The following is a 14,322-nucleotide window of genomic DNA, read 5'->3' as shown; positions in this document are numbered from 1 at the left end:
GAGAATTTCGCCAACTGCCAACTGGACAGAATACATCCATTCAAGAATACTGTGTACATTACAGTTTTTCAAAACACTACAAACAGATGGAGTAATTAATTCACGAAGAGTAAAAACCAAAAACAAACAGCAAACTGCTATTGGGTTCCTGTTCAGGTATTTCCCAGGAAAGGAACAAATGTGATTTCAGTAGATCCCTGGTCTCCATTAACCACCGAGTGACCAAATCCAGATTTCTCTTCCTGTGACTGTTCTAGCCTTTTTTTTTTTTTAACCTGACAAGCCCCTCTTTGAAACCTGGATTTTGTAACATGACAACTCTTATGCTTTCCTTTTTTCTTTTAGATTACTTCTCAGTCCCAAATATACATAGCAAATCCTGACCTTTGTCCTGAAATCCAGAACTAGACCTGAATCTCACATTAACAGGTCACCCTTGACATGTGCAAAAGCTGAGTCATTTCTGCCTCCAAACCTGTTTATCCTCCTCTTCTGCCCATTTTCCCTAAGACACTGCCATTCTCAGCCTGACAGGATAGAAACTTTGCGGTCATTTTGCGCTCATCCCACATCCTCATCCTGGATTATGTTAATTTGGTATTTGTCTCTATCACTTTTCTGTTCCCACAGTTGTTGTTTTAAGTACACTGTATCCTGTTCAGACTATCTCCCAGCCTCCTAATTTATCTCCCAATATCTAGTCATTGTCTTCCATAATCTATCACTTATTCTAGGGTAATGCCAGAATTATTTTACCATATGAACTGATTATGTTGCTTCTCCGTCAAAGTCCATTAATAGACAACAAAAAGAGGAGATGCGTTAGTATATGTTCATTGTAGAAGATACAGGTAAGGACAATGAAGAAAATAAACTTTCTTCATAATCTCAACACCCAGGTTATCAAATGTCAACAGTTGAGATTATAAATATTTTGAAACTAGAGAAGAAGGATTATACAATGCATATTTTGTAAGCTGCTTTTCTTACATATGTCCTGAGTGTATTTCAATGCCATTAACTATTCTTCTAAAATGTATGTGATTTTACCGGTATGTAATAATATCATTATATGAATGACCACAAAAAGGTATTTTAAATTTGATTTAGTCTATCTTTTCTTATGGTACAGCCTTCAGTATACCCTGTGGTTTAGTGCAGGGTTTAGGAATTGCTATTTTGGCATGCCCCACAAATTAGTAATCTTTTTTATGGTTTTAAATGATTGAAAAAACCAAAGCATAATATTTTGTGACATGTGATAATTACGTGAAATTCAAATTTCAGTGTCTATGAATGCAGTTCTATTGACACACAACATTTCTTTGTATGTATTATCTATGGCTCCCTTCCCACTACCAGCAGTTTAGAGTTTTAGCCAAAACCTATAGCCCACAAAGTTTTAAATGTTTACCTTCTGGCTTATTACAGAACGTGCGCCAACTCCTGGTTTATGCTAACTGAACACAGCACTGCACATATTTTCATTCTTTGGCACCTACCTTCATGTAGCTCCTTCAGGCTGCTCTCTCTTCATTTTACTTATTCTCAAAGTCGGAGTGTTACTTCATTTGTTTTTGAATTTCTGTAATAATTTGAATCACCATTATATCATGTGTGTCACTGTGGTATACTTAGTTGTACCCAGGTCTTACTCTCCTGTAGAAAAACAGTAAGGCCTATGACTTTGACATTCCATTTCCTGCAACCCCTTCTATGCACAGTATTCTTATATGCAATAGATGATCAATAGATCTTTGTTGAATGCTGATTAAAACTGACCTTTTATGGGTCTGAATTTGAGAAAGTAGCTAACACTTTGAATCATGTTTCTCTAGGAAACCTTATATTTTGAATTTCCAGTCATAAACTTGCTAATACTCTTTTGTAATACCACTTCTCAGCAAGTCGGGGACAGAATTTTTATCTAAGTTCTGGATGTTTGCTAGTTTGAGGGAGTAATGAGGAGAGCCAGCCTTAAAGATGAAATGGTTTGAGATTTCACCCCATCCCTTCTTTTTATACAGCATCTCTCTGCATCTCCGCTATACTTTGAGCAACAATTGATTTGTACAGACTAGAAGGGAATAGTTGGATCCCTTAGGCTAGGGGAATAGCAGTGTTCGGGGCATATTTGCGCCGGTCCTGGACTGCTGTCTAATCTCCTTGTGTACAGTTGCCTATTCTTGCCGGCAAGCCTCCGCCTTATGTTGCTGCCTGGAGTTAACCATGCACGTATTCACCTCAGAATACACCAGCCAGGGTAGTCAATGTGATGCACACGCAGACTACTGCCAACTACAGTGAGATTCATTGAGAACAGAGAGTGTAGTCCAGACAGAAGTTGATGGTTGTGTCCAAGGCAGATCCTTGCTCTCTCAGCAAATAGAATGCAACACTAAAAAGCACAAAGAAGAAGACTATTGTTTTTACTATTCTTGACCGTTTTTTTTAAGTATGATGCAAAAACATTTATATACTTTTGTGATAAGCATTATTTGTAAAAAGAATATCCAAGCACCACTGGAACCATAAAGCTACAAAAACGTAGTTATTCTGTTAGATTTCACATTTCCTATCTAATAATTTTGATATATAAAGATAAAAATACACATGTCAGACACTCATAGATAGAAATGAGAGACTAACCCCTTGAGTGATAATATCAATATATAACATTCATGTTGGAACATACCTTGGACATTTAATATTTATATAATGAAAATAAAAGTCAAACATGAAATACTGAACAATTATATAGGGAATAACAGTTCATACTTTTCTAAGAAACATTTTAACTAAGAAAACATTTTTGTGCTTCCAGTCTTTCCAATGTCTTGAACAAATTCTTATAAAAACTTATTTATAATTCTTTTTTTACTGGAAAGGTATTAGTATAAAAGAATAGGAAGTACTCTGCTTGTTAGATTTATCTTTTACTGTAGGAAAATAGAATGATCAGCTCAAGATTAAATATTTGTTTTACTTTATAGTGAGATAAAATCAAATGATTGTTTTAAGTTTTTAAAATAATTACTAAATACTTCAGTTTGGAAAACTCTAGAGTGAACAAATAGCATAAACTAAGGATTCTTAATCTATTTTTAAGAAAGTAGTCACACAGATCCTTTTACTTTGTGAATGTAACAACATGGAAATATAGAACCTTTTTAACCTTTCCAGCTCTAAAAAGTTAGGAGGTATAAAATTATCATAAAGGGTCATATTACTATTTTTACTTTTATAGTAGTATCTTTAGCAATAATAAAAGGTTATCTTTAGCACTACATAGCTTGAAATTTTTAAATCACTCCTTTAAACAAACCAAAAACCCCTACAAATCCTCAGCTTCGAGTTTGAATTTTTTCAACTCTAATTACATTTTAAAATATTTTGTGATCAAGGTTTCTTTTTTCATTAACCCTCATTCTTCATTTAGCTTCACCTTCAGGGCAAGCTTGTAATTGTTGACAGGAGAAGCCAAAGAGTTCATCTGCAAGTGACACATCTGTCTGCTTTGCCAGCAGTGTTTTTAAGCATTACGTGTATTGAACAGCAACTACAGCTTGATGCTCCCATGAGGTTTACTGCTCACATTCTTCCTCATGGAGATAGTTACCCTTGTAACTGTCAGTCATATCTTACCTTGAAAAATACAAGTGACTGCATCCTAATTTCACCACAATTTCTCTCTTTTCATTTTCCAATTCCTCAGAAACAGATACCCTTAGTAATTCTGGTTTCTATTGCATAACTATGTATATTTCAATTGGTATTCTATAAAATATATAAGATATTTTAAATACATAAATTTTATATAATGTTTTCTGAGAAAATGTTATATATTTTAAAATATATATTTACTTGTAGTATATAGTATCACCAGAATTATAAAACATTAGCACTGGAAACAACTTTGAAGATCATCCACAACAACCATTCTTTTCACTAATGAGGAAACCGAGGTTCAGAAATATGTCTAGGATATAACATTCTAAACATCCAACTATTAAACTTGCTAGTTTGAACAGTCCTTTGTACTACATGGTTTTTCAAGTACAGTAACCATTAATTTCATTTTTGCTTTAATATTTAAAAATTGGTTTATTGGTGGCTGTCTTGCAAAGTTTTATGGTGTCAAGATTTAAAAAGAACATGCCACGTATTAGCAGAAAGATACAAATACCAAAGATTCAGTAATTGTTATTTAAATTGACTTATTTCACAAAACTGAGTTTCTCTTTATAAATTAAACCATTCCTTAAGGGAAATTTACAGAAATGAAACAGTTACATTTCACTTTATCATTTACTTTTACTTTTCTATGTACCAGCATCTGTTTGTGCTGATGTTTCATCAGAATCTGATGACGATGATTTATGTGTATATTCTTTTTGGTTGTTCAAATTGTAAATTATATTAACAAAATACACAGTATTTTAGTAATTATTTTATGTATGTAAATGAATTATAGATTCAACGATGAAAAAAATATTCTCTTTTAGGACATTCAAATGACCCACTTCAAATATTTGTTTCAACTAATTCCCTTTATTTCCCGTACATTACCGTTCTAAATACCAGCTTTGCTCCAACAATGAGAGAGGTGTTTATGTACATTTAAACCACCACAAATTCAAGTTATCAGCAAATATTCTCTCACCCATGACCCTATTCTCCCCCCTAAGCCTAACCCCATTACAGGAACTATGTTTTAAAAATTCCCTTGATACAAAAATTGCAGTTAGTTGAGTTAATATAATTATGGTGTTTTAATGTTATATTTACATATATTAATTTAGAATGGAATAAAAAGCATCTTATGTTTTCCTTACGTTCAGCACATAATAATTTTCTTTCTTTTTCAGCTTTTTAATTAAATGAAGCCAAGTGGGATTTGCATAAAGTGAATGTTTACCATGAAGATAAACTGTTCCTGACATTATTATTTTGAATTCTTAAGTTCATTACTTTGCTGGTTGTGATTGCTAGCTTATTCTTTGTATACTTTTTTTTTTTAAAGTGTGGGTTTTCCTAGTAAATTTAATTTATAGAAATGATGGTAACATTTAATATCTACAAAGGAAACATTCAAGTGTTTTTCAAACCTATTATATGATTCAGTGTATGCCACAAGATTGAAATAAATGACAATGTAAATTATGAATTCATGTTTTAGAACTGTTCACTCATTAGTAAAGGAAAACATACTGTTAGTACAAGCAACCTATGAAATGTATGTTACAGAATGCTTAGTATTATACTGGGATAAAGCATATGCATGAAAATATGTACTGAAAATTATACTTATTGCAGTTTCAGTTATAAAGGACGCGCACTGTTACAAATGGTGTTTTGTTCTTATTAATCATAACTAGATAAAGATGTACCAGACAGAGAGCTGGATGAATGATACACACAATTTAAATGCCTGACCTAGGAATAGGAGCTTCTTCCTGAGATCTAAATCTGAAGCAAACATTGACTAACTCAACATGCCTCACTGGAATCAGGCAATGGAAACAACACACCACAACTAGGAATTAATATTTCTCTAACTTTAGAAGTGTCATCCAGGAATCCAGACTTAAAAGAGCAAGCGTAACCCACTATGGCCACTTGCCTTTAGTGTTTTATGCATCAGTGGCTCATTCTCTGAATCCAGATAAAAGGTTAGTAGTTATCCTTGGATGAGTGACTAACTCAGTGAAGCTTTCTTGAGAACCAAATGTAGGGAGTTTAAACATTGTTATGTTTAAACATTGTTATGTTTGTATCCTATTTTAGTTTATAAAGCACTTTCACATATATTATTTGCTCCTCACACCATCTTTGTAAATTAGACAGGAAATGTAAATTTTTTCTGGCTTGTAAAAGTAATAGAAGTTGAAAGCCAAAAAACAATAAAAAATAGAGCTCATATCCAGGCTTTCAGACTCCTAAACCTGAATTTTTATATTCTGTGGAACTACCTAAAGATGAATTCAACAAAGGAGTTCTTTCACTCAGTTCAATAAATATTTATTTTCTCTTTTTTAAGGCACATTATCTAATTTTCATTAAGATCTGATTAGACAACCATGGAGCGTTTTGTTCATTGGAAGTTTCAGCTGTATAGTCTCAAATGGGGACCAGGTGTACATCCACTGAGTTTGCTTATTTTGTACCTATGAATTTCAATGAAGAATGGGAAATATAAAAGCTCACCAGGGCATGTTTATCAAGTTATATCCCAGGGGAATATGTATGCTAGTAGGATGAAAGCTATCTTCTCAAAACATGATAATTTCAGTGAGAATTACATAATAATTTAGATCTATATTAAGGTTATCACATATTCCAAAATCTTATTAAAAATAGCATTAATTTCCATACTTCCTGTTCATAGATTAATAAACTTAATATTGGAATGGCATTTATGGGAAAGCAATAGGTGAACATAATCATTTGTTCAATACCTATCCTTGGGTGGCATTTGACCTGTAATTTCTAACCCACTGCATATTTTTTTACATTCCCTGAAGTTCATTTAGAACCTCAGAGATTACAAATGGAGGGTGAGGCCAAATTTTAAAACAAATAATAAACATGTATTATAATTACTTTTGTTTGTCCCCTTAAATCTCAAAATTATCTTTCCGTTGATATGCAATTGATTAAATGATCTCTTTATAAAATTAATAGTGTTTAATCATGATAAGGTCATTCTTAGACACTCTGAGATAAGGAGTTCTTTATTCCTATACCATATTAGTTTTCCAGCCTATATTTTGGAACTTCCTCTGAACATTTAAAATAAGTCCAATTATTAAAAGATTTTTTTTTTTTCAGAATTTCATAACTTAAAAAGCTGTAGCTTTTCTATAGACAGTTGTTCTTAGGGAATTGATTTGAGGGAAATAAACTACCTCAACATAATTCATTACTAACTGGAAAATGCTATAGTGAAAACTGCAAAGAGTGGCTCAAACATAGTTTGCCTACAGAATATAGTATGTGCAAAACCACATACACAATATATTTACCTTTACTAAATAGAATTGGTATCTGATTTTATCCTCCAGTGTCACTTTTCAACCAGATTCACTGTGTTGAAAACTTATAAACTTATGTTTAACAATCTCCTGTTAGAATTTTAAAAATTACTCTTCTGCTAAGTTGGAGAGAAAAATCCTAACATAAAATTCCATCTACAGAAGTTTCATTTTATAATAACATCTGATGAATAACTTATTACATTTTGCTCAACATACTGTTCCTTCCATTAGATATTCCCATGAGTACGCCCAACAGTGTTTTATGCTTACTGTAATTTTCTTTTACACCTAAAATAGTATCTGTTGTCAATTACAATTCAGCTGGCATGGTGATTTGGGGAGATTATGTAACCATAGAGCTTGAAAAGCAGTATTTTTCTTGCTGTTATGAGAACCTAAGGGTACACGAAGGGAGTGGTTATCCTAAATAAGGAATAACATATCATTATTTTCAACCAATGACATTAAACACTGTGTTTCAAGAATAACTGGTGACAGGGGCAAACATATCAGCTAGAGCATCTAGAGACAAAACATTTGATTAGCCTCTTAGAGACTGAATATTCCTCAGAGTCCACAGACTCATTAAGTTTAAAATATTGAAACAAGCTATTTTTTATACTCTAAGAATAAGCTATACTGGTTCAGACCAATAATACATCGATTAGTGTTTTTTTCTAATAGTGTAAAAAGGGCAGGCCATTGTAGCTAGTCATACTCAAAGGGTACAAGTATACATCTATTAGCCCCTGCATTCCCTTATAGAATTAGTGAACATATGTCACTTATGAATTTTGCCATACTCCTTTTATCTACTTATATGTCTGAAATATATGCATATATTCATATAACATTCCAGCATTTATACAAAGTTTTAATAAAGCATCAATCTCAGACTACAATAAAAAAGTCATGTCACATTCACCCAAATGTTGGTATGTATATTTCCATTAAAAATGGTGTCCATGTGTCAGCAAAAATGACAGAGTGAGGAACTCCAGGGACATTCCCCTCTGTAGAAATGCTGGAAAAACTGGCAAAAACTGTCAGCATAAATTTTATTGAAAGTCTGGAACACAGAGTCAAAGCTTTACAGCAGCCAAGAAAATGCTTAAATCAAAAAAATAAATACATAAAACACAACACTCAATTGTAGCTTAATTGCATTTTATCTTAACCTTCCCCCAGTCTTGCCTCCCCCGTCAGGAATAGTCTTGAAGAGGGCAGCCTGCATTCATTATATGTGTTCCTGGTTTGGGAGAGAGCAAAACAGACCTTGTTCCCAAGAAACAGTGTCTGCTTTGACCTATCTAGGGGCTTGACTTTGTTTCACTTAACTTAGAAGTCTCTCAGGATAAAAAAAAAAAAAAAAAAGCTATGCAGAGAATGATTTATTGAGAACACTGAAAGATGAATGAACAAGCCACTGCTACCTGGGCAAAAGATTGCAGCTGGGACAAACAATGGATATGCAGCTAATAGCTTCGGTGGAAACCCTGGGGAGTGAGATGCTTTGGAGAATAAGGACTTTGAAAAGTTCCTACATATACCAGAGACTCTAGAAGAACATGCACATACCCAACGCATGATCAAGGCTCTTAAGAGTCCTAAGAAGATCATAAACTTTCATTTTTTGCTGGTCTTTATACCCAGCCCAAACAGGAAGTAAAGGCTAAAGGAGACTTGTAAACAGCCTGGTTAAGTATTGAAGGAATGCCCCAATACAGAGCCTGCCTGCAAAGGTGAGGAGAGTATTTTTTTTTTTTTTCCTTTTTTGACTCCAGGCATTTAACAAAAGATCTGTCAAACCACGAACTGACCACTACAATAGAAGCCTCACAGAACACATGACAAAGAATATAGTTGTTCACAAAAGTAGTTTGTAGAATAGTAGAAAAGTCATTAAACAAACCACAAACAAGCAACTACACAAACAACTATAATCCACAACAAGCAGCAACAATAAAACTTAGGGAGAGAACAGAATTTGATTTCCAGAGTTACCACATTATAATATTCAGAATATCCAATTTAACCCCCCCCAAAAAAGTGTGGGTCATACAAACAGACAAAATACAGCTTATTCACAAGCAATAAATTAATAGAAACTGAGGTAGCATAGACATTGGACTTACTGAACCAGGACTTTAACATACTCAGAGAGTTAAAGGAAACCATGGACAGAGAACTAAAGGAAATAAAGAGAATGTCGTCTTGCCAAGACAATGTCAAAAACCTTATAAAAAGGAGTCAAATAGAAATTCTGATGTTGAGAAATGTAATTATCAATAGAAATCTTATACTGAGTCAATACTAAAAATACAATAGTGGTAATAATTGGAAAATACACTAGAGGGTCAACAAGACAAAAAGAATGAAGATAAATGAACAGGGACACTATCAAGCATACCACTTATGATTAATGAGCGCCCCAGAAGAGAAAAGGAAAGGAGAATATTTGAAGAAATACTGTCCAAAAACTTCCCAAATTTGAAGACAGACATGAATCTAATATTCAAGAAACTCAACAAACTCCAGGTAGTATAAATTCAGATCCCACCAAGTTATATTATAATGAAACTGTCAAAAAAATCGAGAAAATTTTGAGAGCAGCAAGAGAGAACCAAAAAAAAAAAAAAAAAGAGAGAGAGAGAGACTTGACATGTATAAAGAATGCTCAGTAAGATTAACAGCCAATGGCTCTTTACAGCCTACTGAGGCAGGAAGGCATTTTAAAATGCTGAAATAAAAAAAAATTATCAGCCAAGAATTCTGTATCTGGCAAAATTATCCTTCAAAAATGAAGACTAAAGTAATACCTTCCCAGATCAAAATTAAAGGAGTTCATTGTTCATAAGCCTACCCTATAAAGCATGCTGAAGAGAGTCCTTTAAGCAGAAATGAAAGGACACTAGACAGTAACTCACAAGCCATGAGGAAATGAAGAACACTGGTAAAGAAAACTGCAGTTTTTTTTGTTGTTGTTGTTGTTTTTTTTTTTTTTTTTTTTTTTTTTTTGAGACAGAGTCTCGCTGCGTTGCCCAGGCTAGAGTGAGTGCCGTGGCATCAGCCTACCTCACAGCAACCTCAGACTCCTGGGCTTAAGCAATCCTCCTGCCTCAGCCTCCTGAATAGCTGGGACTACAGGCATGCGCCACCATGCCCAGCTAATTTTTTCTATATATATATTTTAGTTGGCCAGATAATGTCTTTCTAATTTTTTTTTTTTAGTAGAGACAGGGTCTCGCTCTTGCTTAGGCTGGTCTCGAACTCCTGACCTCGAGCGATCCACCCACCTCGGCCTCCCAGAGTGCTAGGATTACAGGCGTGAGCCACCATGCCGGGCTGAACTGCAGATTTTTATATTATAAAGACATTATATTTTATATTTTGGTGTGTAACTTTGTTTCATATATGATTTAAAAGACAAATGCATAGTACTATAATTATAAATGTTATCATAATTTATAAATTAAAATCTTTCTGCACAATGTACAAGTGTAATTCATGACAGTAACAACGTAAAGGGAAATGGATATGGCTACATAGGAGCAGAAATTTTCTGTGCTATGGAAGCTAAGTTGATATTAATGCTAACTAGATTATTATAAATGTAATATGTTTATTATACTACCCAGGGTAATCATTAAGAAAATAAATTGAAAATATGCAGGAAAAGAAATAAGAAAATCAAATGGTACATAGAAAAAGTTAATTAAACAAAAGAAAGCAGTCAGTAATGGAAGAATCAAGTAACAGAAAAACATATACAACATATAGAAAGCAAAGCACAGAATGCCAGAAGTCTAACGAAAGATTGAAAAAATATGATTCAGATTTATACTGTCTATGAGAGACTCCTTTATATCCAAAGACAAAAGTAAGTTGGAAGTGAACGAATGGAAAAGATATTACACGCAAATGGTAACCAAAAGATAAAGGAGGACAAAAACAATGTTATAAGTCAGTAAGATCTAACAACATACACTTAACACTGCACCAGCAGCAGAATATACATTGTTCCCAAGTTCTTATGAAATGTTCTGCAAGATAGACCCTATTTTACACAATCCTCAATGTTTAAAGTATTGAAATCATACAAAGTATCTTCTCCAACCACAATGGAATAACACTAAAAATCAGTAACAGAAGAAAAACTGGAAAACACACAAATATGTGGAAATTAACAGTCTTAAACAACCAATGGGTTACAGAAAAAGTCACAAGGGAAATTGGAAAATACTTTTAGATGAATGAAAATAGAAATATGACATACTGAAACTCACGAGATACAGTAAAAGCAACATTCAGAGGGAGGGATGTTAAAGTTGGAAATGCCTACTTTTAAGAAGATCTTAAACTAATATTGTAACTACATGATAAAGAATTAGGTAAAGAAAAGTGAACTAAACTCAAAGCTAGCAGAAGGTTGGAAACAAAGATTAGATATAAACAATAGAAAATAGAAAAATGAAGTCAATTAAACCCAAAGTTGGCTCTTTGAGAAGGTCAACAAAAGTAGCCAGCTTTTAGCTAGACTCACTAAGAAAAAAAGACAAGTTACCAAAATCAAATAAAGGTGGGAACATTAACACCTTACCGAAATAAAAAGGATCATAAGAGAATACTATGAATTATATACCAAAAATTAAAATAACTTAGATGATATGGAAAAATTCCTACACACCCAAAACTACCAAAACTGAGGAAGAAACAGAAAATCTAAATAGACTTATAACAAGTAAACAGATTGAATCAGTTATCAAAAAACCTCCCAATAGAGATAAACCCAAAACCAGATGACTTCACTGGTGAATTATGACAAATTTATTTATTTATTTATTTATTTTTTGAGACAGGCTCTCACTCTGTTGCCCAGGCTAGAGTGCCGTGGCGTCAGCCTAGCTCACAGCAACCTCAAACTCCTGGGCTCGAGCAATCCTGCCTCAGCCTCCCGAGTAGCTGGGGCTACAGGCATGTGTCACCATGCCTGGCTAATTTTTTCTATATATATTTTTTTAGTTGGCCAGCTAATTTCTTTCTATTTTTAGTAGAGATGGAGTCTCGCTCTTGCTTAGGCTGGTCTCAAACTCCGGAGCTCAAACAATCTGCCCGTGTCAGCCTCCCAGAGTGCTAGGATTACAGGCATGAGCCACCACGCGTGGCCAAACTATGCCAAATATTTAAAGAAAATCAACACAATTGTTCTCAAACTAATTGAAAAACAGAGAAGGGAAGGGAACGCTTTTTAACTAGTTCTGAGGCCTGTATTACCCTAATAACAAAGCCAGACAAAGACCCTGTAAGAAGATAAAATTACATATCAGTATCTCTTATGATAATACATGCAAAAATTCTCAACAAAAATAGTAGCAAACTTAATCCAGCAGGACATTAAAATTTTTATACAGCATGACCAAGTGGAATTTATTCTAGGAATGCAAGGGTGCTTCAACATATGAAAATCAACGTAACACAACACATTAATAGAATGAAGGAGAAAAGCTACATAATGATATTAGTTGATACAGAAAAAGCATTTGACCCAATCCAATATGCAGCCATGATTTTAAAACAATAACAACCACCACTGAACAAACTAGGAATAAAAAGAATGCCCTCAACCTGATAAAGAGTGTTTGTGAAAAACTCACAGCTAACATATTCAGTGGTGAAAGACATAAAGCTCTTCCCCTAAAATCAAGAACATGGCAAGGATGCTCACTTTCACCACTTCTACTCAACATCATACTATTATATATGTTCTAGATCAGACAATTAGGGAAGAGGGGGAGACAACCAAATTTGAAAGGAAGACATGATACTCATCTCCATCCACAGATGACATGATATATATAAAATAAACCATTAAGAATTTTTAAAAACTATTAGAAATAATAAATTCAAAGTTGTAGGACACATGATTCACATGCAAAAATACACCAGCAATGAACAATCTGAAAACGAAAATACGACAACCCCATTTATAATATAATCGAAAACAAAATACTTTTGGATAAATTTAACTCAGGATCTAAAAATGCAAAACACTCCTGAAAGTTAAAGAAGACCTAAACTAATGAAAGGGTATCCTCAAGTTCATACATTGAAAGACTTAATATTAAGAGGGAAATATCCCCCAATGTGATCTACAAATTCAATTGCCTATTAAAATCCAATGGCCTTTTCCAAAAATGGGAAAGATAATCCTACAATTCATATGGAAATGCATGGGGCCCTGAATGACCAAAGCAATATTGACAAAGAAGAACAAACTTGGATGACACATTTTTTATTTCAAAACTTACTACAATACTATGTTAATAGAAACACTGATACTAACAACTACCAGGTACTGGTATAAGGATAAACATATAGATTAATAGAATGGAATTGAGAAATCCAAAAATATACCTATAATCTCTTATCGATTGATTTTAAAAATCAGTAAGAGTGCCATGACTGTTCAATGGGGAAAGAGTAGTCTCTTCAATAAATAATGCTGAGACAACTGGATTTCCACATGCCAAAAAAGGGACAAAATTGGATCTTACCTCACACTATGTATATAAAACTAACTCAAAATGGATTAAAGACCTAAATATAAGAGCTAAAACTATTAAATTCTTAGAAGGAAACGGGTATTTTGTGACCTACAATTTGGCAGTGCTTTCTTGGATATCAACACCAAAAGTATAAGGAAAATAGATACATCAGACTTCATCAAAATTGAAAACCTTTGTACACTGAAAGATTATAAAGAGTGAAAACTCCCCACCCCCAGAGAGAAAATATTTGCAAATCATGTATCTGATAAGGATCTAGTATCCAGAATGGATAAAGAACTCTTAAAATAGCCAACAGACAAAATCCTAATTAAAAATGGGGATTATGGATCAAATTGGGTCTCTCCCAAAAAGATATGTTTCAGTCCCAACCCCAGTACTTATGGCTGTGACCTTATTTGGAAATAGAGTTGTTGAAGATATAATTAGTTAAGATGAGGTCAGAATGTCATAAGGTGGGCTCCTAATCCAATGTTACTGGTGTTTTCCTAAGACAACAGGCACGTGAGTACATCATACGGAGACATAATTGGCATGATGTATCCACAAGCCAACAAATGCCACAGACTGCCAGCAAACCACCAGTATCTCGGGAGAGGCAAGGAAGGATTCCCATGAAGTTTTCAGAGAGAGCATGGCCTTGCCAACACCTTAATTTTTGAATTCTAAACATTAAGGCCCTAATTTCTGTTGCTTTAAGCCATCCATTTTGTGGTACT

At 33.7% G+C, this 14,322-nt stretch overlaps 1 protein-coding gene across 9 annotated transcripts in view; it reads left to right on the top strand.

Annotated features, from left to right (window-relative positions):
• TUSC3 (tumor suppressor candidate 3) overlaps positions 1-5,593 on the top strand; it is a 144,824-nt gene extending 139,231 nt beyond the window's left edge. For 8 of the 9 annotated variants that reach the window (XR_011235238.1, XM_069485205.1, XM_069485209.1 and 5 more), the window contains one exon: positions 4,869-5,593. Coding sequence is in view for 6 of the 9 variants with exons in the window: in XM_069485205.1 (XP_069341306.1) it covers positions 4,869-4,884 (16 nt within the window). In the remaining 3 variants the exon portion in view is untranslated. Of the gene's footprint in view, positions 1-801; positions 852-4,868 lie in introns of all 9 variants that reach the window. The other variant, XR_011235237.1, reaches the window with a different exon arrangement.
• The last annotated feature ends 8,729 nt before the right edge of the window (positions 5,594-14,322 follow it).

This window comes from Eulemur rufifrons, chromosome 12, assembly GCF_041146395.1.
Source record: "Eulemur rufifrons isolate Redbay chromosome 12, OSU_ERuf_1, whole genome shotgun sequence".
NCBI lineage: Eukaryota > Metazoa > Chordata > Mammalia > Primates > Lemuridae > Eulemur > Eulemur rufifrons.
This window is presented reverse-complemented; position numbering and strand designations above follow the sequence as displayed.